At 40.3% G+C, this 27473-nt stretch overlaps 1 protein-coding gene across 4 annotated transcripts in view; it reads right to left on the bottom strand.

Moving 5' to 3' along the window:
• LOC105481592 (attractin) overlaps positions 1 to 27473 on the bottom strand; it is a 178966-nt gene that overhangs the window by 23148 nt on the left and 128345 nt on the right. For 2 of the 4 annotated variants that reach the window (XM_011741275.3, XM_011741276.3), the window contains exon 25: positions 9112 to 9173. In XM_011741275.3, the coding sequence (XP_011739577.2) occupies positions 9112 to 9173 (62 nt within the window). Of the gene's footprint in view, positions 1 to 762; positions 815 to 3678; positions 4939 to 9111; positions 9174 to 27473 lie in introns of those variants that run through there. The other 2 variants (XM_071079598.1, XM_011741274.3) reach the window with 2 other exon arrangements.

The raw sequence follows: 27473 nt of genomic DNA, 5'->3' as shown, positions 1-27473 counted from the left end.
TAAGGGAGGTTATATATGCTAGTTACTCTCAACAAAAAACCCAGATGGGGTATAGGGATGGCAGTCTGACTGGAGAGGGCTGAAAAGTAAAAAAAGATGCTCCAAGTGCAGAACCATGGATACAAGGGAGAGGGTGGTTTCTGAAAACTGCCAGAGTGTTCATGGGCAGCTGCATTCTGAGTGGCCACACCAGACAGTGTCTTCCCCTCCTCTGCCTGAGCCGAGCGGTGGAGGTAAGGCAGTGAGTGCTGGCCCTGGGCCAGGGAGGCCAAGCAGCATAGGGGCTCTCGTTCAGCACAACCCACCACATGCTGCCCCTGCTCCACACTCACTGCAGGCTGAGGCAAACGGAAACAGTATACATGGGCAAACATGGAATCCTCAACACAATCAAAAATCAGACATTTTGAGAAAAACGAACATTATGCAAGAGAGGTGCCAAACAACAAATCTGAGGAACAGTTATTCACAGCAAAAAATAAGGCTCCAAAAGCAAATAAAATTATTAATCTTGCAAAGGAATATGAAAGGAAATTTCATTCATAAAACCAAAACAGGCTGTTAGAAAAAAGATATTAGAATTAAAATGTAAAATAAAACAACTCATTGCATGGGCTCCAAGAAATGGATCTAACTTTGAGTAAATCAATGGGCTTGAACGTACTGCTGAGGAGCTCACCTAGAGCTCAGAGCAAAAGGAAAACGAGAAAGTGAGAGTCCAGTTAAGAAATATGGAGGAAAGATGCAGAATCTCCCCCATTCATCTAACAGAACATTCTAGAACAAGCAAATAGAATTAAAGGAGAGGAAACAATCAAAGAAATACAAGGTAACGTTGCAAAACTGCAGAAAGACTCCAGTCTTCACACTGAAAGGCTCCCCACAAGTATCAAATTCTTTCCAACAATTTCTCTGAGAGAATTACTCTAGGACATAGTTCCACCCAACAAAAATACCCAAAGAAGGGGAAGGCATGAAGCACATAAAAACAAAATGGTAAAACTTATAAAAACTGTCCCTCTATGATGTAAAATACTGTAATTACAATGTAGAATTTAAATGCCAGGTAACTCCTATTTAGGTGGTTATAAGTGATTGTGGGGGAATAAAGATGGGGGTCTCTCAGAACCCTAAAGCAGCCAGCCCCTGTAGGAACTGGGATCATGGAGGTACCAAGAGTGGGTGCCATGCTCACATTCTCTCAGCAGTCTCAGAATATCTGTCTTTTTTCCCATCTGGCCACCTATGCTTTAGCCTGCACATAAATGGGTGCAATACCATCCCAGTCCCTGACTCCATATAACTTGCAACTAACTCAGGGTTTCTCAATGCCAGCTGAACATCAGAACCACTGGAAAGCCTTTAAAATTCAGGGCCTATACCACAACAATTAGACCAGCATCTCTGAGGGGTAAGGCCCAGGCTGCTGCTGCTTTTAAGCTTCCCATTGGTTCTAATGTGTAGGTAGGGCTGAGTCATGGGATAACTGCTCCAAGCTCTCATAATCCAGTTTAAATTTTTGGGAGACCTCTAATTGGCCTTGTTCATCTCTGCAGGTCATATTGTAGGTTAGTCTATACATCAGCTGCCCTTAAGATTTAGACTGTTAAATAACTGCATTACAGGGTGATTAGTGCTATAACACAAACACGAGTAGAGTGGAGTCCAAGAGGGATGGTCTCTGGGGTAAATGTGACAGAAGACTTTACAGAGTAGACAATTATGTTGGGTTGTGAAGGAGTAATATGACAGGTCAGCGGGGTTGGGGGTGCATATATCCACTTTTCCTCTCTATTTGCCTCAAAGGCCCTGCTGTTCACATAGCCAAAAAGGAAGGAAATTACAACTTCAAAGGGACTCATAATTTGGTGGAAGTCACAGGACAAAGCTTCATGAAATACCGAATTTGTAGGAACGTAAGATGATTCTTTGGCCCTGGGAGAACCACGGGAGATGGCTGGCGTCAATGAGTCCGTGCTGTTCAGCACTAAGCAGAAGAAAAATGTGGGGGGAGATTTTAGGATTTTAATTTTTCTATGATAACGGGATAGACAGTGGTTTCCTTTTGGAATCTACATTTCTGTGGAAAGAACAGACTTCCTTGTGAACGGGAGGAGTGTCACCAAGTTTCCAACATTCCACATTACTGGCACTGTGTCAGTTGGGGGAGGTTTCTGCAGTACCCTCGAAGCTCCAATGAGCTGAGCTCGGCATACTCTGAGAAAGGTTACAATAGAGGGTGAGTTCCTGGCTTAGTGGATGGTGCAGCCTTGGAGCTGAGGGAGTGACACTCTGTCTTGATGCACCACAAGTTTGTGGAAGTCTATCCATTTAGAAAATGGATAGACTCCACTTGCCTCAAATGGAGAGGCAAATAGACTAAATTTGCCTAAAATTTAGAAAATAGTAAAACTATACCCAGATAAATTAAAGATGGATAAAAGAGGAACTAAACGTTAAAAACAAACAAACAAACAAACAAAAAACAGTAACAGATAAAACACCCATGAAGAAAATATAGGGAAAGACTGACAGATATATCTGGTGAAAAATACCATAAATGAGATTAAAAAACAAACAGCTGATAAGACCAGAGAGACAGAAAGACACACAAACACACATGCTCACACATGTACACACAGGCATGCACAAATATAAAGAGTTCCTAAATTTCAGTAAGAAAAAAAGGCAAACATCCCAATAGAAATACGAGCAAAGGATATGAACAAGAACTATAATATACCAGTAAACATCACTAATAATTAAATAAATCAAATTAAAACAAGATACCACTGGCAAAATTAAAAACAATGACAACTTCCAGTGTTGCTAAGAGTAACAGAAACAGGCACGCTCATTCTTGCCATAGGAGTGAAAATTCATGCCATTGTTGTGAAGGGCCATTTGGCAGTGCTTCTGCATTGTGATACACCCATTATAGGATAAAAAACGATCCCAGAAAGATATTCACAGAAAAATGCAAAGACATATGCAATAAAAAAAACAAAACAAAACCCAAAAAAAAAAAAAAAAAAAACTGAAGACAAATAAGAGTCAGTTGAAAGAAGAAATGATTAAAAAAATATGCTACATTCAAACTATGGGAAAAGTTGCTTTAAAAAAAATGAGGTAAATCTCCACATGGGAGAAGTAAAACACATAACACTGAGTAAAAAAGCAAGTTGTAGAACAACATGTAAGGAGGTAGCCCATTTTATAAGTCAAAGAAGTCAGAAAAAAACACAATTTATGTGCAGTATACACACAGAGAGAAAAACTTTTGGAAATAGAAACAACAAAATGTTAACAGTGGTAGTTTCCAGAGAGTGACTTGGGGAAATTTTGAATTTTTACTTTATTTTTATATTACCTAAGTTTTACGGTGAATATAAATTACTTTTGGTAGTGTATAATATCAGAATTCTTGTCTTCATGATGGTTTTTCTATTTTTAAAAGTCTTAAGATTTAATATTTTTGCTTTAAAATATTTGGATTAGTGTAGCATATTTATTATACCTTTTTGTGCTGTCTTTATACATTCTTTCCCTTTGCATTCTCTACATAATTGCTATCCAATATAAATTTAATGTGTCACATATGTAATTTTAAGTGTCATAGTAATCATAGTAAACAATAAAAACAGCTTTTTCTGAACATTATGACATTAAAACATGAAATTAATTTTAATAATATATTTTTATTTAACCCAAGACAGGTAAAACATCATTTCAACATGTGATCAACATACAAATTATTGAGTCATTTTACACTCTTATTTTCTACTAAGCCTTCAAAACCTCGTATTTTATACTTCTAAGCCATCTTAATTTGAACACTAAATTTTCATTAAAAATATTTGATGTTTTTCAATTTTATAAAACATTTGAAGAGATTCATATATCCAAGTTGTGGTGACCACACTTACAAGTGTTCCAATGAATGAACTGAATATCAGTTTTTAAATTATATTTAAATTAATTAAAATTAAGTAGGATGAAAATTCAGTTGCTTAGTCAAGGGTCACAAGCCACATGTGACTAGTGGCTTTCAAGTCTGTACTGACCTTGTAGCTTCTTATTTACTACTATCTACTTTGTATTTTCATTTAATTTTTCCTCACTTAAGGCCAATTGGAGTCTTTTAAACTTTGATCCTTTGTTATGTATTATATCCTACTGGTCAATCTCATTTTGTGCCAGTACCACAGTGATCACTGTAGCTTGACAAAATGTTCACTATCTGGGAGGGATAGTGGGCTGTCTCACTCTAGGACCCATTTTTTTCTTGGTCATTCTTTCTTCATCTAATTATGCTGTAAGTTTGAATAATTTTATCTATCAAAGGAATACAAATGTGAATTTATTTTTTGGGGGTGAAATATAGAAATAGAATTGATTTTTCCCTTAGACATACTGAATGCCTTTATTTAAATTTTTAAAAAACATTTTTATGGATATATAATTGTTGTACATATTTCGCGGGTACATGTGATATTTTGATCCCTGTATACAATGTGTAATGATCCAATCAGGGTAATTGGGATATCTATCACCACAAACATTTATCTTTTTTGTTTATTAAGTTATTTTATCTTCCTCCAATATTAGACGAACACAACTAGTTGCTTCTTAGTGGAGAGGTCATCATTCAGAAAATAATTAAAGACAATAGAGGAAGGGATCTCTCACACTTTGGAGAAAAAAATGCATTAGCAACTGAGGTAAAAAAAAAAAAAAATTACAAGTGAACTTTATACTGAAAACAGCAAGTTAAGAATTTGTCAGTAACTCTATTTCTCAATCTCATCAGCCCACAGGAGGCAAACACAGGCCTGTCAGGATGTCCATGGATCTTGACAGGAGGCCATCTGCTTCCAGCATCACTCAGGAAAGAACTTCTTTCATGGTAAAGAGGGTAGAGGGCCACCTAATGGCTTTCTATAGGAAATACAATCATACGGTTTTCAAGCCACCATCTGTCCTTACTGATAAGAGCTCCAAGAATATGTCTCTGAACAATGTAGAATTGATATTTTACATTTCTCGAGTAGAACAACTTTGTACTTACTACTTCTAATACTTTATCTGCAGATACTTTTGAATTTCTACAAATGCACTCACGTCACAAGTAATAATGATTTTGATTTTTCCTTCCCAATTCTCATATTTTATTTTTCTTGTGTTACTGTACTGGTTAGAGCTTCGAGCACAATGCTGAGTAGAAGTGACAGTGGATCTCTGTCTTGTTCCCAAACTCAAACTTCTAACATTTTACCATTAAGAAAGTGGTTTTCTGTTGACTTTATCAGTGTTCAAGAAGTTTCTCTTTCTAGTTTTCTAAGAAGTTTTAAAAAAATGAATGGGTATTAAATTTTATCAAATGCTTTATCTCCTCCGTTGATTAAGATGATCACAGTATTCTCCTTCTGTTTTGAGATGGTGTCTTGCACTGTCGCCCAGGCTGGAGTGCAGTGGTGTGATCTCGGCTCACTGCAAGCTCTGCCTCCCGGGTTCATGCCACTCTCCTGCCTCAGCCTCCTGAGTAGCTGGGATTACAGGCACCCACCACCGCACTCAGCTAAATTTTTTGTATTTTTAGTAGAGACGGGGTTTCACCATATTAGCCAGGATGGTCTCGATCTCCTGACCTCATGATCTGCCCACCTCAGCCTCCCAAAGTGCTGGGATTATAGGCGTGAGCCACTGCACCTGGTCTAAAAAGGTTACGTTACCAGTGAAGCCACCTGGGGCCTAGAGTTTTCACTATGACAAAACTTAAATTAGTATTGTTTTTAAAAATGGATACAGAACTATTCAGGATTCTTACTTCTTCTGTGTCAATTTTGGCAAGTTGCATATTTTTCTTTTAATGGTCCCATTCCATCTGTTTCATTTTCAAATTCATTCACATAAAGTTGTTCATCAAATATCCTTCTGGAGGAAAAAAATGTCTGCGGGATTTGGAGGAATGCCCCCCTTTTTATTTCTTACATTGGCTACATATCCCTTCTCTCTTTTTTCCTGGTTAATCTTGCCAGGGGTTTGTCAATATTATTCTTACTCTTTTCAAAGATCCAATTCACGGTTTTTAAGATCTTCTGTACTGTACTTCTTCCCTTAGATAATTAATTTTTGCTCTTATTTATATTTTTCTTTCTTCTACTTCTTTAGGTTTAATTAGCAGTTCGTTTTCTGAGTTACTGAGAGGAATGTTTTTTCTTTTCTAATATTGCTTTTAAAGCAGTGATTTTCAACCTTAGTTGCACACTGGAATCACCTGGAGAGTTTTCAAATGTTTGGAGTGCACCCCTAGAGGTTCTGAGTCAAATGGTCTGAAAAGTGGCTTGGATATCAAAAGCTCCCCAAGTGATTCTAGGTGCAGCTAAGATTGAGAACCACGGATTTAAAGCTATAACCTCTAAGTACAACTTTAACTGCATCCCACAAGTTTTCAATATTTTCTTCATCACCTAAATCATCTTAAAATTTATGTTCTGATTTAATTTATATACATTTTGAGTGCGGTGGTTCATGCCTGTAATCCCAGCACTTTGGGAGACAGAGACTCAGTTTCAAAAAAAAGAAATAATAATTTATATGCATTTCAAAAATAGCAAATGCAATGCATGGTTTGAGAAGTCAGGTAAATGGTACCTTTGGGGAAGAGGCAGGGGGTTATGAGTGAGGGAAAACACAAGAGGAACTTCTAAAGTAGTGGTTAATATTAACTCATGTTTTGAGTGAACAAGAGAATGGAACAGATGGAAAACTATATACAACTTGCCAAAACTGACATAGAAGAAATAAGGAGCCTGAAATGTTCTGGGTGAACAAGAGATAATATTACCAATACTCTAGACATGTTCAATTTGTGATAATTCACTGAGCTACACACATAGGATTTGTAAATGTTTCTGTAACTTTATATTACACTTAAATATACTTTTTTAAGAGAGAAAACGGATCCCATACAAAGAGTGGGAATTATAACAGCACTAGTCTTCTCAATATTATACTGGACGCTAGAAAAAATAGTATAATGTCTTCTAAATTCTAATGGAAAATGATTTTGAACCTAGAATTCTGTAGTCGGACTTTTTTTTTTTTTTTTTGGATACAGGGTCTCACTCTGTCACCCAGGATGGAGTGCAGTGGTGCAATCTCCACTCACTGCAACCTCCGCCTCCTAGGCTCAAGCCATTCTCCTGCCTCAGCCTCCTTATTAGCTGGAACTACAGACTTGTGCCACCAACCCAGCTAATTTTTGTATTTTTTGTAGAGACAGGGTTTTGCCATGTTGTCCAGGCTGGTCTCAAACTCCTGAGCTCAAGTGACCCACCCACTTCAGCCTCCCAAAGTGCTAGAAATACAGGTGTGAGCCATAGCACCTGCCCCCAGAAATTCAATCAAATTGTAAGGATAAAATAAAGATATTTTCAGTCAGGAGAGCGCACAGTAAAGTTATCTTCCAGGAATCTTTTCTCATAAATCTGCAGAATGTGGCCGGGCGCGGTGGCTCAAGCCTGTAATCCCAGCACTTTGGGAGGCCGAGATGGGCGGATCACAAGGCCAGGAGATCGAGACCATCCTGGCTAACACAGTGAAACCCCATCTCTACTAAAAAAATACAAAAAACTAGCCGGGCGAGGTGGTGGGCGCCTGTAGTCCCAGCTACTCGGGAGGCTGAGGCAGGAGAATGACGTAAACCCGGGAGGCGGAGCTTGCAGTGAGCTGAGATCCGGCCACTGTACTCCAGCCCGGCGACAGAGTGAGACTCCGTCTCAAAAAAAAAAAAAAAAAAAAAAAAAAAAAAAAAAAAAAAAAAAAATCTGCAGAATGTGCTCCAGTAAAAAGAGGGAATGGATAGGAAGATGAAGACATGGGATCTGGGAAACAAAGACTTCAATATAGGAGGAAGGCAAAGGAAGTTTCCAAATGACAGTTGGGCAGCAGGCCCCAGGAACAAGTGCACTTGGGGGCAGGAGGCGGAAGGGTTCTAGGGTGGGCAACTCCAAAAGAAATTCAAACCAAGAGAACACCTTCCTGTGTGTGACCATTGTGAAATTTCTCAGTTCTGTCACAGTACAGTGATACTTTATTTTATTTTTTACTGTTCTAAAGGTACATCGGCAAGAGTATAGTGATAAATCAGGGGTAGGCACATAGAAAAATCAAACAATTAAAAAACCAAAACATGGAAAATACTACATGTAGGATAAGCAAAGAATGATCTTTCTACCCAAAAAATGTGGTAGTGTAATCACTGTTCAATGCAGCTGTAAATAAGAGTTTTCTGGCCATAACATAAATAGGGATCACTGACGTAGCCATGCATTGTGATACAATGGTATTACATGAAAGAGAAGAAGGGGCTTTTGTATGCTTTTGTGGTATGAGGGGAGATGCTAGGGGAGGCCATGTAACACAGTGTATTCTCATCTTCTACAGTAGGACATCAAAAAAGAAAACTGAAAAACCAAGTGTAAATACAGAGAAGTAAAAAACAACTAAAACAATTTAAATTGCGGGACACGGGGTGGGGAAGGTGCAAGGCAGGCTATTTCTGCTTTCTGTTTTAAAAACTGCAGCACTTCTTTTGTCTTTTTCAATTATTTGTACATAGTATTATCATAAAGATAAAATTAAACTAAGAAAAAATCTATGGAAATAAAAGAGAAAATCCCAGGGCACTAAAAAATCACTTTCAGCTTTAAAACTTTGGATAATCACCAGAATCATCTCTTGAACAAGAATAAGCATATATGTAGCTCACATCAGTAACCATTATTAATTAAATGTTGTTTTAGTCCCAAATTCTCCCCATATGAAGAGCCAAATTATCTATAGGATACATGCAAAATTAATATAGGATACATGCAAAGCCCCCCGCCGGAAGCCAGAACATACAGAACAAATGTTTTCACTTTATCATGCTAGACTGAGTTTATATTATTGTAACTGACATCTAACTTTTCAGGAACACATACGAAGTAAATTTAATCTGTGGTGGAAACACAGGATTATTCTTTTATCTTTTAGGAGCTGATACTTTAAAAATGGATCTAGCGCCTAAATCAAAAGAACAGAGAGAGTCTGTATAAGCAAAATTACCTGAAGAAAGTCACGAAGAACTGTACCAGGTCCATAAAATTGCTGTGCTGGGAGAAGGCAATCTGTGACAGAAAAACAGATAGTGTGATTATGCAGGTCATGAAACCACCACGGATTCAGGCTTCTCATTTCAAGAGTTAAGCTGAAAACAGAGTTTACATTTTAAAGAAGTTAAGGAAACTTTTTTCACTTAAGGAAAAGTACCTCACCCTTTTAGTTTTCTTGTTTAGTTGCCAGCTCCATAGCAATATGCTAAGGCTTTAGCACGGCCTCCTGCAACCCCCTCTGAGCTTCATACCAGTTCTGAGGTTCTCGTTTGACCCTGGAGACCCTCGCACGCCTCCATGAAGCCTGGCCCTCCCTCCCAGCGCCTCCACCCACACAAAGCTCTCCTTGTTTGCCTCAGTACCGATTCATGGCTCTGCCTCCAGGTGGGCAGCCCCATTCTGTGCTCTTCATTCTGTCAACATTTATGTACTCAGTGTGTACTGACTGCAAGATATTGTCCTTTTTACAAAAAATTGTGCCTCACATTTTGCTACATTGAACATCATCTGACAATACGTCATCAGAACTTAAATAATTTTATTATACAGTTAATAGTCTTCATACCACGAACATAAAAATACAACGTATTTCATCAACTCTAAAATAACATTGGCTGAAAAAGGCATTATTCTGTGTATTATTTAGGAAAAACACTGTCAATTCAACTATGACATAATAATGCTTTTTAAGTCACTGACCATAAGACACATCGTGATTTCAGGGATATTAGTCCACGAAAAAATGCATACCTCTGAACTGATAAAATACGAGAATTGCATCCTTACTATCACCTACAATATACGTGCTACTAGCCAGATGTTGTGGTGCCTTGCCTGCTTTTTTTTAGGGAACTCAGCTCTCTTTGGAGAGACAATGGTACTATCAACGAAACAATCACTGACCAAGGTGACAATCCCAGTACAGACAATTTGCATGACAAATACAGGAAGGTAAATGACCAGGATCTGCTTTCCTAGTCCCACACAACCCCAACCCTTGCACTGTTTTTAGAGCCAGATTCACAGGGGTCAGAAAAGAGACTTCCACTGTTTGCTTTCTTGATGGCCGTATTTTCTTTTTGACATTCCATAAACAAATAAGTTCCAACACTACTCAAGCCATAGTACATTATGGGGCTTGGAATTTGAAGCTTTTGTGTCCTCCCTCTGGCCACCATTTATAATAGGAAATACAAAGTTACATCAATTTCATATAATAAACAGAAACCCACTTTCTTTTCTTGTCCTTCATTTATCACAATAACCATTTCCAGCTCCTCGAGAGAAGGAAAGCTGCGGAATATGAGCCATGGTCCTCACATAGAAGTTTTAAATAAGATTGGAGGACAATTATATAAACAAGGTCAATTGGAGGACAATTATATAAACAATGAAGAATCCAAGTTGTAACACATAAAGAGAGAGAAGGAAACAGATTAGAGAACACCCCAGCCCTGTCTGGATTTCAGTCTTTTAAAACGTGTGTCCTTAGTGTTTACACATAAAGAATCCATGAGATACTTTTACTCCCTGCTAGACGCCAAAAACCACAGGATGCTAAGGGCACTGTCTGAGGACCTATCTGGTGTTCATGTGCCACACAACACTCCTCAGGGCAGCCCCCGCCTTTCCCCACATTGGATGCTAATGGTTATTAGCCTGATTTCTTGCTGAAGCAGGACAACTCCATGTTCATGTCCAAATTATAATCATAAAGAACCTCATATAAAACAGCTGCCAGTATGGCTGGTACCCAAGACTCTAAAGGGGTCCTCTTATGTTGAATCTTTATCATCTAAGTCTCCATAGTTACAAGATTGTGTGAGGAGGCAAAACTCGTAAGATGAAAATGTTTACGAATGCACTGACCACTTAGAAGCATCTAACCCTGCTGAACACCCCACCCACTGTTGTCAGTCTTTGTTGGTCAATCTTTGACTGATAAGGTGATGAACTTATTGTTTCAAACTGAACACTTCTGAAAATGAAGGGGAGTGCTGTTAAAAATTACACTAGGTAACTAAAAATTACTCAATGTAAAAAGCATAAACTTGATAACAAGCATAAATTGGGCTTTCGCTACTCACAGTCATACAACGCAAACCAACTGTAAAATCAATTTTGCAAAAGACAAGATTTTAGTGGAGGTGCTGTTGGAGAACTGCTCACACAAAACCAATGGCAAAGGAAGACTTGGCAGATTTAGCCCTTCAGTTATCAACTGAAGAAGGGATAAAGGATGAAGGCATAGGAAGTGTTTCATAATTCTCTGAACGAGATTAAGAGAGGACTTTGGGAAAACTGAGGAGTTTCCTGGCTGTTGCTTTTTACATCCTGCTGTGAAATCAGTCTCAAGTGAAGGACTCCATGATGCAGCTATCTGATTTCTGGGCACCTTGTGCACAACTGAAGCCACACCCCCATCTCTTTATCTTGCTCTATTTAATTCATAGCCCGTATCTGCACGCTTACTTATAGCAAATAAGATCTGTGAGGATTGAGGACAGAAACTTCCCCTTATCCCCACTGACCATATATCTCCAGTGCCTAAAGCAGCCACTGATACATTAATTGGCACTTAATAAGCATTTGCTGAATAAATGCCAATACGTTAACAAGAAAAATAATGATCTGTCTCATAGAACTCAGTAAGATCTGATTGATTTTTCTTTCTTTTATGAATTTGGCTCATGAAGCAGGATCATATCTGCTTCGTGATTGTAACTATAAATTTTGTTAACTCTAAAATTATTTTCCCATACTTTTTTGTTTCATTTTTAAAGACAATATCACAATCAAATCTTTCTTTCATAATTTATTATGGAAATGATGAAATGGATTTGGGGCCCTTTCTGATACTGAAGGTAACGAAAATTTCCTATATAAAAATCTATTTTAATACAAAGAAGAAATTCTAATTATATTTTATAAATAAAACTCATAATGTCATTCTTCTACATTTCCAAACAGTAGACACCATACTCCACACTCCAGGAAACCTAGAATTCACGTCCTAATACTTCCACAACCCAATTCCAACTCCACTTTCATCACTATGCCTAAGGCGTATCTGCCCCATGGGCCTTCCGGATGTGTTCATCAATTCTGAAAAACTCTGAACTCGGAAGCTCAGTGAGCCCCAGGGTTTGGGGTAAGATATTATGGACCTGCACTTCCTCAACCACTAATGTTGCGCTTCAGCCAAAAGTGCTTCTGCTCACTACACTACTATACCTGACAGCAGACGGTCACCAGAGAGCCTCCCTGCCTGTGTGCATGGGGGTCCTCCCTGTCTTTCCTGGCTCAGCACATCACTGCCTCCCTTTTTCAGCACCCCTGGCCCCACTGGAAACTCTGGCAGGCTCTCCTCTACGCTCCCTCACCACTGATCTGCTTCCCTCTCAGGGCGTGTGATAATCACAGTCTATACAGGGGTGTCCAATCTTTTTGGCTTCCCTAGGCCACTGTGGAAGAATTGTCTTCAGCTACACATAAAATATACTAATCCTAACGATAGTGCTGATGAGCTTAAAAAAAAATTTTAAAACCCTCATATTTTAAGAAAGTTTATGAATTGTGTTGGGCTGCATTCAAAGCCGTCCCGGGCTGCATGTAGCCCGCGGGCCATGGGTTGGACAAACTTGGTTTACCATATACCATGGCTGTGTATAGACAGATATCCTGAGAAGAGGATTCCTGCAATCTTCTGTCTACGAAAATACCGATTCCTAACTTTTAAATTACTGTTGTAGAAGAATGAATGAAAAGGTAACTCCCTACCTCCCATACAAGAGCAGATATACTTTTGTATTCCAAGAACTAGGCCATGGCTCTCAAACTCTGGATAGCTTACAACAAAGTCAGAATCCCAGGCCCTATCCCTATCTCTATATCTTTAAGCTCCTCAAGTGATTCTGATACTAGTCTCCATAGGCCACACTTCAGGAAACTCTGAAGTAAGAAATTATTAAACATCAGACTGGACGTAGTGGCTCATGCTTGTAATCCCAGTACTTTGGGAGGCTGAGGTGGGTGGATCACTTGAGGTCAGGAGGTCGAGACCAGCTTGGCTAACATGGCAAAATGTTGTGTCTACTAAAAATACAAAAATTAGTTGGAGTGGTGATGTGCACCTGTGATCCCAGCTACTTGGGGGGCTGAGGCACAAGAATTGCTCAAACCCAGGAGGCGGAGAGGTTGCGGTAACCCAAGATCGCACCACTGCACTCCAGCCTGGGCAACAGAGCGAGACTGTCTCAAAACAAAACAAAACTCCTCCTGTGCTCCTTTCCCTAGACAATTTCTTTAGCATTTCAGGAACTGCATTGAAAAAAAAATATTCTCACCTTTACTTGGAAGGTTAAAGCCCCATAATTAGTTTGGCTCTTTTGGGGAGTGGGAGGGAGATGGGGAAGGATAAGGGTGAAGGAAGACAGGACAGTGCTTTGAAACAAAAGGAGAGGCCGGACTGAAACCTGGAGGCAGGGAAAGGGAGGGAATGGAGGGGAAGTTTCACATTCTGAAAGTGCCTGGGAATGTGAGGTGTCCTTGTGGCAGGCTAGGGAGGCTCTGGAGCTTAAGTGTCATTCTATGTCCAAGCCTGTGCCACACGAGAGTGAGGATGCTGCCCTCAAGAGTGAGGGGCCAGGGAATCGGGCACAGCAGTCAGCGACTGAAGATCAGACCAGGGGGCCTTCCCCAACCTCTGAGCTCAGTTCAGCCCTGAGGTTTCTGTATGTTCCTGAGGGAAGAGAATAGGTCTGTGCCAAAACAGGTTGAGAATGAATTTCTAATTAAGTACAGTGGGTAAAACCTGAGTCCAAGGTTACCATAAAAATAAGGAAGTATGGCATTTCTTATATTCCACTACCACATAACAATGTGATATTTTTGCATCTACTATGTGCCATCCACAAAGTAGGTACTCAAAAGCTTGAATAAATGGACAAATGAATGAATACTGAATGACTAGGAAAAGTCACTGCTTAATCAGAAAATTTGAAAAGAGAGAAGAAAGGACCTCTCATTTGCCTCTGGCCTCAGTCAGGACTTGGATTCTGGTCAGAAGGATAAAACTGGCATTTCTAAGTCAATACCAGAGTTTCCTTTTAGGAAGGTAAGACCCTGTGGTGCAGAACTAATTACACTTTATGTAGCACTCATCTAACTCTACTGACCATATGCTGCGGAACCACGGACTGCAGAAGGGCTGTATTATTCCTACCGTGGAGATGTCTGTCTATCCATTATTATAAGCACGCAAGACAGGGAGAGGAAGAGAGAGAAAGGACAGTTGGCCACCCTGTGAGGTGAAGTCTTTCTGCTTCAAGGCAGCATCTGTCAGGGTCTGAGAAAACGCAAGGTATGTATGCACTGGGCAGAATCTCCGCAGGCTCCCATGGACCCCTGCAGACCAGTGGCTCCACCAAGGGTGAGAGCCCAGCCCAGAATGAGCCCATGTGCTCCTCTACTCTCCCTGAGGCCAGTGTCTGCAGACACTGAAGACCTCGTGAGTGTCCACCGCTCACATCAGAACCAGAGAGAGCCTAAGTGCCCATGGCTGCCACGGGGCTCCTGGTCTGACCATGCCAATCTTTCCTTTCTGGACACTGCAAGGCCGGAAGCCAGAAGAGGACTGATTCCTCCCATAAGAGCTTAGCCCTATAAGCCAACAGCCTTTCTACTCAGGCCTTGGCTTTGCAAAGGATGGAAGATTCTGTGAGCCCTGGCTGAGTATATTCTAACCTGGGTCTTGTGCTGTCACCTCCTTGAGTTTTGCTGTGACATAAAACAACTCTTTCTTTTTTCTTAAAAATGAAACAAAACCACTACCACCAAAGTTCATATATGGAACTCTATGTCAAGACCACAGCTCTGGACCACATCCATATGACCATCACCTGGCCTCACACACCACACACCTAATGCTGGTTTGTGCTGGCACAGAAACTGTATACCCAAGCTCTGGTCAAAGCCCCATGGCTAGTTAATACTATTCAGCCACTCATTCCTGCCATGCAAACGAACACTCACCATCTGTCTGCTCCCAACCTCCCACCTCAATACTGCTCTATGCTTTCTTTCTCTAATTTTCTCCTAGCAATTCCTTTATACCATTCTCCAGAATTTCTATTCTATCACACTCATTAACAATTTAGAAATCATTAGAGAACTACATACATAGTTGAAATATCAAACGGTACTGAAAGGCTAGTCATGAAGCAATGTTCCCTGCTCCTCCTCTGCTCTTCTGAAGGCTTCGCTCCAGGGGCCCCCATCTTTAACTAGGTTACTTTTCAGTTCTTCTGGGAGTTGCCTTTTTATCATTAATGTTTTTATTAGTTCCTGATCTATCCATTTTAGGCATCATTTTAACCAACTTCTTACTGAAACAGAAGGTGATTTTGGTCATCAGCCCTGCCCCCCTCCCTCCAGTATATATCACTGCTCTTAGTGCCTCTGTTAGTTCCTGTGCCATTATCCTGAGGGTGACAGTGATGGAAAGATGCCACTACAGACAGGAAATGGACATAACTCTCTGGGATATGGGGAGACGATGTGCCTGTTACCCACACACAGCTACAAGATCAGGAGACAATGCAGCCATAGCCCACTGAAGGGCAGCTTCCAGGGCCCCACAGGGAGAAGCCCTCAAACCCTAATGCACCTGTGCGTGGGGGTGAAGGCAGGAGGCTTGCTGGGAAGCTCCGTTTTTCATTTTCACCAAGGCAGGTGGGCTGGGTTGAGGGAGAGGGAGTTTTGCCCCTGACCCCTGAGTGTTTTAGAGACTGCCTACCGGTAACTGGTACAATGCTGTGTGCTTCCTGTAAAGGCGAACAGAACTTCAGCTCCAGGGTGCACTATGCTGCACGCCTGCCCAGCAGAGGCATGCTCCTGGAGTTGTCTTTAGGAGGCCAAATCATATACTCATACCTTTATTTCTTCTTCTACCACCTGTATTTTTTTTTTCCATTGTGCAATTTTTTTCTTTTTTAGTAGGGATGGGGGTCTCACTATATTGCCCAGGCTGGTCTCAAACTCCTGGGTTCAAGTGATCCTTCTGTCTCAGGCTCTCAAAGTGCTGGGATTACAGGCATAAGCTACCATGCCCAGCTTCTTTTTCATTTTGGAAAATCTTAAACTTTTTAAAAAGTAGAAAGAGCACTATAATGAACCTCACGTGCTCATCATCCTGTTTCAGTAAATTATCAGCTCATGGTCAACCTTGTTTCATCCGCACTCCACTTACTTCCCCTATGATCATATTATTTTGAAGCATATCCCAGATCTCCAATCATTTCCCTCTTTACTATTCCCTCTTTACTATAAACAGGAGCACTTAACTATCTGCTTTGTAAAATTTGGATGTTTATGTCCTCAGCCCTCCCTTTTCTTTTACCTTCTAACTCTCTGGACAAAATTCTAACCAAGAACAATCCAATCTTCTAACTCCACGCTGCATAGACTAAGATAACAAATTCTTGGTTTCCAACCTCAGCCAGCCCACAGCACTGGTCAGCAATTGTTCTGACAATATCAGAAAAAGGTGTTGGCTCCTTTATAAAAGTCATAAAAGTTGTAAAAAAGAAAAAGTTCTGGTACCTACCATAAAGCCCTCTTACTAACAATTATATACTCATATGGCATACATTTAGGGAGTATCTCCAACTGATTAGCACAGGACACTGAGGACACTGAGGTATAAAATACAGTCCTTGCCATTAAGGAATCTTTGTATGGCGAAAACAGACACTCCGCTGTGGAGGTGAAGAGGAGGAAAGGAAGTTGCTATGGGATGTGTGTCATCAGATGGTCCCCTTCCCTGGGTTTCTACACAAGAATTCCACCTGGACTCCCTGACTTAGGCCTGGCTCCTTCCAATCCACACTCCCAACTGCTGCCAGTGGGGTCTTTCTAAACACTGATCTTTGGTGACTTTTCGGCTTAAAACATCTCAACAACTCCTAGTCACATCTGGACTCCAGTTCACAGCCCACAATCTCCAGTCTCTTCATAATGGCCCTCCCCAGCTCTCCACCTCCTTGCTCACAGCACTGTCACCAGCTCTGCTAAACTCCTGGTAGCTCCTGAAAGGGCAGGTCATTCCCTTTCCCCACCATGAACACCCCCTTCCCCCAGCTCCCACGCTCCTTAGGGATCAGCTCTGGTGTGGTCTCTCTTAACTTGGGCTCAGGTGACACAGAGCACTCCGCTCCCCTCTCATGGCTCCCAGGAATGCATGGGCACACCTCTAACACTGAGCTTCTAATGGAGGTGCCTGCTGTCCACTCACAGCTGCTGCTCTGGGCCAGAAAGTCTGCTGGCTGAATGAATTTTAAGGAAGTCTAGTGGGTTCCTGGCTCTGGAGATCACAGGAGAGAAGTCTGCTAGGGACGAAGATTTACCCATCCAGCCACAGGCAATGTTCCCAGATGGTGTGGATGAGATTACCCAGGGAAAAAGAGTCCAGATGAAACCCAAGGGAACAATAGCATTAAAGAGCTGACAAGAGACAAACCAAAGCCAAAGCGGAAAAGCAGGAGATGGGACTTTCGAGACGAAGGAATGACACATTTTTCCTTTATGATGAAACCACAGGGCTGTACAAGAACCTTAAATATAGTTTGAAACAAAGAAAGACACATACTTTAAGTACAGTTTAATTCTTTTTTTGTTTTGTTTTGTTTTGAGACAGAGTCTTGCTCTGTCGCCCAAGCTGGAGTACAGTGGCGCAATCTTGGCTCACTGCAACATCTGCCTCCGGGGTTCAAGTGATTCTTGTGCCTCAGCCTTGCAAGTAGCTGGGACTATAGGAACACTTCACCACAGCCAGCTAATTTTTTGTATTTTAGTAGAGACAGGGTTTTACTATGTTGCCCAGGCTGGTCTCAAACTCCTGAGCTAAAGCGATCTGCCCGCCTCGGCCTCCCTAAGTGCTAGAATTACAGCATGACTTTATAATTCTTAAAACTCTTAAGATACAGATAACTAACACCAGGAGGTACGGATATGCAGTTATTATACAGTAAATATAAACATGAAAAGTATATCTGACATTATTCATAATAGCCAAAGAGTGAAAACCACCCAAGTATCCATCAATAGAAAAATGGATAAACAAAATGTGGTATATACATATAAGGAATATTATTCAGCTATAACAACAAGGAATAAGTACTGAAACATACTAAACACAGGTGAACCTTGAAAACATGATGTGACTCAAATAAGCAAATCCATAGACACAGGAAATACAGACTGGGGGTTGCCAGATGAGGGAGGAATGGGGACTGACTGCTAAGGGGCTTCTTCTGGAAGTGATGAAAATATTCTAAAATTGACTGTGGTGACGGGTGGCTGCACAGTTCTGTGAATATACTGAAAACCACTGAATTGTGTACTTCAAATGAGTGAACTGTATGGTATGTAAATTATCTCTCAATAAAGCTGTTATAAGAAAAAAAGCACATCCAAGTGAACAAAAGTTTCACACATCCCTTGCTCAGTATAGCGATCCTGTTAGCACCCATAAACAGAACTCTAAAATCTAAATGAATGCCCAGTTCTCAATACCAATTCTGTGTTGCCTCTACTTGTGAACACTGGCCTCTTACATAAAACAGTAGATGAAACACCCAGCATGCAGACAGCTTCTATATTAGCTTCACATTACAGTAACAACCTCTGTTGTAGAGTCGGGAACAAGCCAGAGCCTCACCACCTCACCTTCCCACCTCACACACACACTGTCTGCCCATCCATCTTTTATTTCGAATACCTACACCCCTAAACTATGAACATAGCTGAAGCCAGCTGAGCCCCGGCTTACTGGGGAGAACTAGGATAGCTTTCAGAAAGCAGGGGCAGAGGGAAGGGTGCTCACCCATAGGAACAACCGATCAAAAAACAGGCACAACCGGCCCCAACACACCCGCCACCCTCCTAGAAACAGGACTTTTCATTCTGTGGGTTTTGTTTGTTTTTTAACTGCATCTACAAAGATTTTTATAGTCAGTTTCAAATTCCCTCAGCAGTTATAGAGTTTGATCTGTTCCTAATTATGGAAAAGAATCCTGGGATTGGTTCAGAGTGAAGGAACTTGAGTTTAGTATCACCATTTTAAAGCCCCAATGCTTACACAAATTTCCAAGTAGAGAATTAGATTTCTTCAGTTACTTTGCTTTAAAAAAATGATAATCTCAATTTTTAAAATCTCATTTAAAAAATGAGAATCAAAGGCAAAACGGCTTTGCCTGCATTGAAAGCCATACTGAAATTTAACTGAATGGCCTACACTGCACTATTTAGACATTTCCCTACTCTCTTCCTTAAATAAGTCTCTCCATTTTTACTGAATTTGCACAGTTGCTAAATGTGTGTATTTAAGAGCCATGCTACACACCTAGAAAAGCTAAGGCTCTGGGGGAAAAACAGCAATAAAGAAACATGCAGCCCTTGTTGAGAACATGATGTACCTACCCAGGAAGACACCAGCTCAGCCCTCCACATAGCGCACAGCCAGATACGGTTCCCAAAGCAGAGAGAACCAGTATCAACCAGGCTGTCGTGCGAGGACTGAGAACACACGATGATACGGGTCTAGTCACAGTGAATAGTGTGGTCATTTGTACCAAACAGCAAAAAGACACGCTTGCAATAGAACTTACCTGCGTTTTCAAGGAAATCTTGGCAAACTAAATGGTGAGCATGCCATCGTTTATTTTCACAAGTGCTCCTGAATGCAGTGTTCATAAGTGCATCTTAATTTAAGTTAGTGATCGAGCCCAGATAAGGAGCACCAAAAAACCAGGAAGAAAATCAACATCTCCTTGATTCTGAAACTTAAAATTATTACTTCTTAGAAATAAGTGTGGGGAAGAGCTCCCTCTAGAATGAAAGCTCTAAAACCATTTCAGTGACTTTCAGAGGGTGGAGCAATAGGGAACTGGAAGGAAAAAAACTAGAACTCGGCATTGGCAACAAGTATGGCTACCTCCAGCACAAAAGCCTGCTTATACGCACAGACTGGGAAAAGTGTCAGCAGCGTTAAGTCAAGATTTTCACTAAGAATCTAAAAAGTATTAATCATTTGTCAGCTATAAGCAACAAAACATGATGTTCAATTAGATTCAGAATATGGAGAGGTATGTCAGTACAAAAACAATCTCAACTTAAAATGAGTTAATAAAATTTATTTACTAGAACCCTAATCAAGTGTTTTACATGAAAATAACCTACTAAATACACATAACCTATATCTTAATAGTGTCAGGAGATGTTGCCAAAATGAAATTATACTAACTGGAACCTAGAGCTCAACCCCTTTCGGATCGGAGAAACAACTGAAACCCCTGCAAGCTCTATTCCAAATGCAGTCTACGACAGGGAGAATTCTAAGAATGCCCCCAAGATTTCCACCTCCTGACGGGCAGGCTCTGTATCTTCCCTCCTTCTGTGTGGGTAGGCCTGACCTAATCAGGTAAGTTCCCTTAAAACCGGGTCTAGAGATCAGAGTCCTAAGAAGCCAGAGAAATTTGAAGCTTCGGGATACATATTCACTATGTGTGTAGGAATACAAGATCTAAAATTTTCATTTTCAAATGTTATATAAATGCAATCATGCCATATATGAATTTCTAAGATTTTCTTTTTCAATCAGCAAAATTTGCTTTTGATTTATCAAAGTTGTTGTGTTTCTGTATATCAATAGTTCATTTCTTTTTGTTGCTGGGTATTAGGCCATGGTGTGTATGTAGCATCACTTATTTAAGCATTCATTTGTTGAGGAATATTTGGCTTGTTTCCAGTTTTGGGCTATTATAAATAAAGCTGTTAAATATTACTGTCAAGTGCTATAAACACGGGTGTACAGATATTTGTGAGAACACTGGTTTTCATTTCTCTCGGATAAATGCCTAGGAATGCAATTGCTGGGTTATAACACTAGTTTTTTAAGAAACAGACAAACTATATTCCAGAGTGACTGTACCATCTTATATTCCCACCAACAATGTATGAGTGATCCAATCTTTCCCCACTCTCTCCAACATTTGGTGTTATTACTATTTTTAATTTTAGTCATTTTGACAGGTGTCTAGTGATATCTCATTGTGCTTTCAATTTGCATTTCTCTAATGGTTATTTTATTTTTATTTTGAGAGGGAGTCTTATTCCGTCGCCCAGGTTGGAGTGCAGTAGCACAATCTCAGCTCACTGTAACCCCTGCCTCCTGGGTTCAAGCAATTCTCCTGCCTCAGCATCCTGAGTAGCTGGGACTATAGGCATGTGCCACCGTGCCTGCCTAATTTTTTATTTTTAGTAGAGACTGGGTTTTGCCATGTTGGCCAGGCTGGTCTTGAACTCCTGACCTCAAGTGTTGATCTGCCTGCCTCTGCCTCCCAAAGTGCTGGGATTACAGGTGTGAGCCACCACACCCGACCTCACTAATGGTTATCGATGCCGATCATCTTTTCTGTCATTATTCACCATATGTATATCCTCTTTGGTTAAATGTCTCTTCATGTCTTTTGCCCATTTTTTTTTTTTTTTTTTTTTGAGATGGAATCTCACTCTGTAGCCCAGGGGCTGGAGTGCAGTGATGCGATCTTGGCTCACTGCAAGCTCTACCTCCCGGCTTCACGCTATTCTCCTGCCTCAGCCTCCCCAGTAGCTGGGACTACAGGCGCCCGCCACCATGCCCAGCTAATTTTTTGTTTTTTTGTTTTTTTGTTTTTTTTTGAGACAGAGTCTCGCTCTGTCGCCCAGGCTGGAGTGCAGTGGCCGGATCTCAGCTCACTGCAAGCTCTGCCTCCCAGGTTTACACCATTCTCCTGCCTTAGCCTCCCAAGTAGCTGGGACTACAGGCGCCCGCCACCTCCCCTGCTAGTTTTTTGTATTTTTTAGTAGAGACGGGGTTTCACCGGGTTAGCCAGGATGGTGTCGATCTCCTGACTTCGTGATCCGCCCATCTCGGCCTCCCAAAGTGCTGGGATTACAGGCGTGAGCCACCGCGCCCGGCATTTTTTGTATTTTTAGTAGAGAGGAGGTTTCACCACGTTAGCCAGGATGGTCTCGATCTCCTGACCTCATGATCCGCCCGTCTCGGCCTCCCAAAGTGCTGGGATTACAGGCATGAGCCACCGCGCCCAGCCTTTTGCCCATTTTCTAATTGAATTGTTTGTTTACTGTTGAGTTTTGAGAGTTCTTATACTCTAAATTCAAGTGCTTTCCCAGAAATATGGTTTGCAAATATTTTCTCCCAGTCCATAGTTTGCCTTTTCATCTTCATAACAGTGTTTTTCACAGAGAAAAACTTTTGGTTTTATGTGCTCCAGTTTATCAAGTTTTCCTTTTATGAATCATGTTTTTAGTATCAAGTCTAAAAACCTTTTGCTTAGTTCTGGGATTCAAAGATTTTCTCCTCTATTTTTTTCTAAAAGTTTTATAGTTTTATGTTTTACATTTAGATCTGTGATCAATATTGAGTTAATTTTTATATAAGATGTGAGATTTAGAGATTCCTTTGTTTGCCTATGGTTGTCCAACTGCTCTACACTATTTGTTAAAAGGCTGTCCTTTCTTCACTGAATTGCCTTTGCAGCGCCTTTGTCAAAAATCAGCTGGGTGCAACGGCTCATGTCTGCAATCTTAGCACTTTGGGAGGCCAAGGCGGGATCACTTGAGCCCAGGAATTTGAGACCAGTCTAGGCAACATAGGGAAATCCCCTCTCTACCAAAAAAAAAAAAAAAAAAAAGAATTAGCCAGGCATGGTGGTATGCGCCTATAGTCCCAGCTACTTGAGAGGCTGAGGCAGGAGGATCACTTGAGCCAGGGAGGTTGAGGCTGCAGTGTGCTGTGATTGCACCACTGCACTCTGGCCTGGGCAACAAAGTGAGACCCTGTCTCCAAAAAAAAAAAAAAAAAATCAGCTGGAACTGGTGTGGTGGTGTGCACCTGTAATCCCAGCTACTCAGGAAGCTGAGGTAAGAGGGTTCCTTGAGCCCAGGAGTTCAAGACCAGCCTGGACATCATAGTGAGACTCTGCCTCAAAAAAACACCAAAAACAGAATCAAATCCTAATCAGCTGGACGTATTTATGTGGTTCTATTTCTCGGATCTATAGATCAGCCTATCCCATTAATCTATGTGTCTACCCCTCCACCTGAAACAATGTCTTGATTACTGTACCTAATAGTAAGCCTTAACATTGGGTAAATTGATTCTTCCCATTTTATTCTTCTTTTTCTAAATTGTTACAGCTATTCTAGAACTTTTGCCCTTTCATATAAATTTCAGAATAAGCTTGCTGTATCTACAAAAGCATCTTGCTGTGATTTTTAAAGACTTTTTAAAATTGTAGTAAGATATAAAATCACTTTAACCATTTTTAAGTGTACAAATCAGTGGCAATAATTACATTTACAATTTTGTGCAACCGACATCACTACCTACTTTCAACGCTTTTTCATCACCCCAAAGGGAAACTCTGTAATAGCCATGAAGCAGTAATTCCCCATTTCCCGCTCCCCTCTAGCTGCTGGTAACCTCCACTCCACTTTCTGTCTCTAAGAATTTGTGTACTCTATCTCATTGTGGTTTTGATTTGCATTTCTCTGATGGCCAGTGATGATGAGCATTTTGTCATGTGTCTGTTGGCTATATGCATGTCTTCTTTTGAGAAATGTCTGTTCATATCCTTTGCCCACTTTTTGATGGGGTTGTTTGTTTTTTTCTTGTAAATTTGTTTGAGTTCTTTGTAGGTTCTGGATGTTAGCCCTTTGTCAGATGAGTAGATTGCAAAAATTTTCTCCCATTCTGTAGGTTGCCTGTTCACTCTGATGGTAGTTTGTTTTGCTGTGCAGAAACTCTTTAGTTTAATTAGATCCCATTTGTCAATTTTGGCTTTTGTTGCCGTTGCTTTTGGTGTTTCAGACATGAAGTCCTTGCCCATGCCTATGTCCTGAATGGTATTACCTAGGTTTTCATCTAGGGTTTTTATGGTATTAGGTATAACATTTAAGTCTCTAATCCATCTTGAATTAATTTTCGTATAAGGAGTAATGAAAGGATCCAGTTTCAGCTTTCTACTTATAGCTAGCCAATTTTCCCAGCACCATTTATTAAATAGGGAATCCTTTCCCCATTTCTTGTTTTTGTCAGGTTTGTCAAAGATCAGATGGTTGTAGATGTGTGGTATTATTTCTGAGGACTCTGTTCTGTTCCATTGGTCTATATCTCTGTTTTGGTACCAGTATCATGCTGTTTTGGTTACTGTAGCCTTGTAGTATAGTTTGAAGTCAGGCAGCGTGATGCCTCCAGCTTTGTTCTTTTGACTTAGGATTGTCTTGGCAATGCGGGCTCTTTTTCGGTTCCATATGAACTTTAAAGCAGTTTTTTCCAATTCTGTGAAGAAACTCATTGGTAGCTTGATGGGGATGGCATTGAATCTATAAATTACCTTGGGCAGTATGGCCATTTTCATGATATTGATTCTTCCTATCCATGACCATGGTATGTTCTTCCATTTATTTGTGTCCTCTTTTATTTCACTGAGCAGTGGTTTGTATTCTCCTTGAAGAGGTCCTTTACATCCCTTGTAAGTTGGATTCCTAGGTATTTTATTCTCTTTGAAGCAACTGTGAATGGAAGTTCATTCATGATTTGGCTCTCTGTTTGTCTGTTACTGGTGTATAAGAATGCTTGTGAAAGAATGGCAATCATAAAAAAGTCAGGAAACAACAGGTGCTAGAGAGGATGTGGAGAAATAGGAACACTTTTACACTGCTGGTGGGATTGTAAACTAGTTCAACCATTATGGAAAACAGTATGGCGATTCCTCAAGGATCTAGAACTACCATATGACCCAGCCATCCCATTACTGGGTACATACCCAAAGGATTATAAATCATGCTGCTATAAAGACACATGCACACGTATGTTCATTGTGGCACTATTCACAATAGCAAAGACTTGGAATCAACCCAAATGTCCATCAGTGACAGACTGGATTAAGAAAATGTGGCACATATACACCATGGAATACTATGCAGCCATAAAAAAGGATGAGTTTGGGTCCTTTGTAGGGACATGGATGCAGCTGGAAACCATCATTCTCAGCAAACTATCGCAAGAACAGAAAACCAAACACCACATGTTCTCACTCATAGGTGGGAACTGAACAATGAGATCACTTGGACTCGGGAAGGGGAACATCACACACCGGGGCCTATTATGGGGAGGTGGGAGGGGGGAGGGATTGCATTGGGAGTTATACCTGATGTAAATGACGAGTTGATGGGTGCAGCACACCAACATGGCACAAGTATACATATGTAACAAACCTGCACGTTATGCACATGTACTCTAGAGCTTAAAGTATAATAATAATAATAATAATAATAAAAAAGAATTTGTGTACTCTAGACAGTTCATGTAAGTGGAATAATTCAATATCTGTCCTCTTGCAACTAGCTTATTTCACTTAGCGTGTTTTCAAGGTTTACTTGTGTTGTTGCATGTATCAGAATTTCATTCCTTTTTAATGCTGAATAACATTTTATATATGTATGTATGTATGTGTGTATGTGTATATATATATACACACACACACACATACATACATACATACCACATTTTGTTTATCCATTCATCCACTGATAGATACTTGGGTTGTTTCCACACTTCGGTTGTGAATAATGCTATCAACATTGGAATATGACAAAGGATTTCATGAACACAGATGCTACGAAGATTAGAGGACAGCATCAACAAATTATCAACATATTTGACCAGAGCAACTAGGCAAAAGAAAGAAATAAAGGGCATCCAAATTCAAAGGAGGAAGTCAAATTGTCCCTATTTGCAGTTGATATAATCTTATATATAGAAAACCCTAAAAGCTCCACCAAAAAACTAAGAACTGATAAACTCAGTAAAGTTGAAGGATACAAAATCAACACACAAAAATCAGAAGCATTTCTATACAGGAGTAACAAATTAGCAGAAGAAGAAATCAAGAAAGCAATCCCATTCTCAATAGATTTTTTTAAAACTTCCAAAAACAACCGTAGGAATAAATTTAACCAAGGAGGTGAAAGTCCTCTTTACAAGGAAAACTATAAAACATTGATGTAAGAAATTGAAGAGATCACAAAAAAATGGAAAGAGACACCATGTTTGTGGACTGAAATAATATATTGTGGAAAAAACCATACTACCAAAATCTATCTACAGATTCAATGTAATCTCTACACCAATGACATTCTTCACAGAAACAGAAAAAACAATTCTAAAATTTGTATGCAACCACAGAAGACCCCAAATAGCCAAAGCATTTTTTTCTTTTCTTTTTTTTTTTTTTTTTGAGACAGAGTCTCGCTCTGTTTGCCCAGGGTAGAGTGTAGTGGCGCAATCTTGGCTCACTGCAGCCTCTTCCTCCTGGGTTCAAGAGACACTTCTGCCCCAGCCTCCCAAGTAGCTGGGATTACAGGCCCCACCACTGCACATGGCTAATTTTTGTATTTTTATTAGAGACAGGGTTTTGCCATGTTGGCCAGGCTGGTCTCAAACTCCTGACCTCAGGTGATCCACCCGCCTTGGCCTCCCAAAGTGCTGGGATTATAGGCATGAGCCACTGCACTCAGCCAACCAAAGCATTTCTGAGCAAGAAGAACGAAACTGGAGGCATCCTATCACCTTACTTCAAAATGTGCTACAAAGCTATAGTACCCATAACAGCATGATACCAGCATAAAAACAGATACACAGACCAGTGGAACAAAATAAAGAACCCAGAAATAAATCCACATATTCACAGCCAACTGTTTTTCAGTAATGGAGTCAAGAATATTCAGTGAAGGAAAGGACAGGTTCTTCAATAAATGGTGCTGGGAAAAGTGGATATCCATGTGCAGAAAAACAACACGAGGTCCCTCTCTCTCACCACATACAAAAATCAAATTTAAATGGATTAAAGGCTTAAGTATAAGACCTAAAACCATAAAACTACTAGAAGAAAATATCGGGAAAATCCTTCAGGACATTGGTCTGGGCAAAGGTGTTTTGTGTAAGATGCCGAAATCACAGGCAACAAAAGCAAAAATAGACAAAGGGGATTATATCAAGCCAAAAAGCTCTACAAAGCAAAGGAAACAGAGTGAAGAGAAAGCTTATAGAATGGGAGAAAATATTTCGAAACTATCCCTCCAACAAGGGATTTATAACCAGAATACACAAGGAATTCAAACAACTCAATAGAAAAAAAATTTGATTTAAAAATGGGCAAATGATCTGAACAGACATTTCTCAAAAGAAGA

Source organism: Macaca nemestrina, chromosome 15 (assembly GCF_043159975.1).
Source record: "Macaca nemestrina isolate mMacNem1 chromosome 15, mMacNem.hap1, whole genome shotgun sequence".
NCBI lineage: Eukaryota > Metazoa > Chordata > Mammalia > Primates > Cercopithecidae > Macaca > Macaca nemestrina.
Note: the sequence above shows the minus strand (reverse complement) of the source record. Positions and strands in the feature narration are given on the sequence as shown.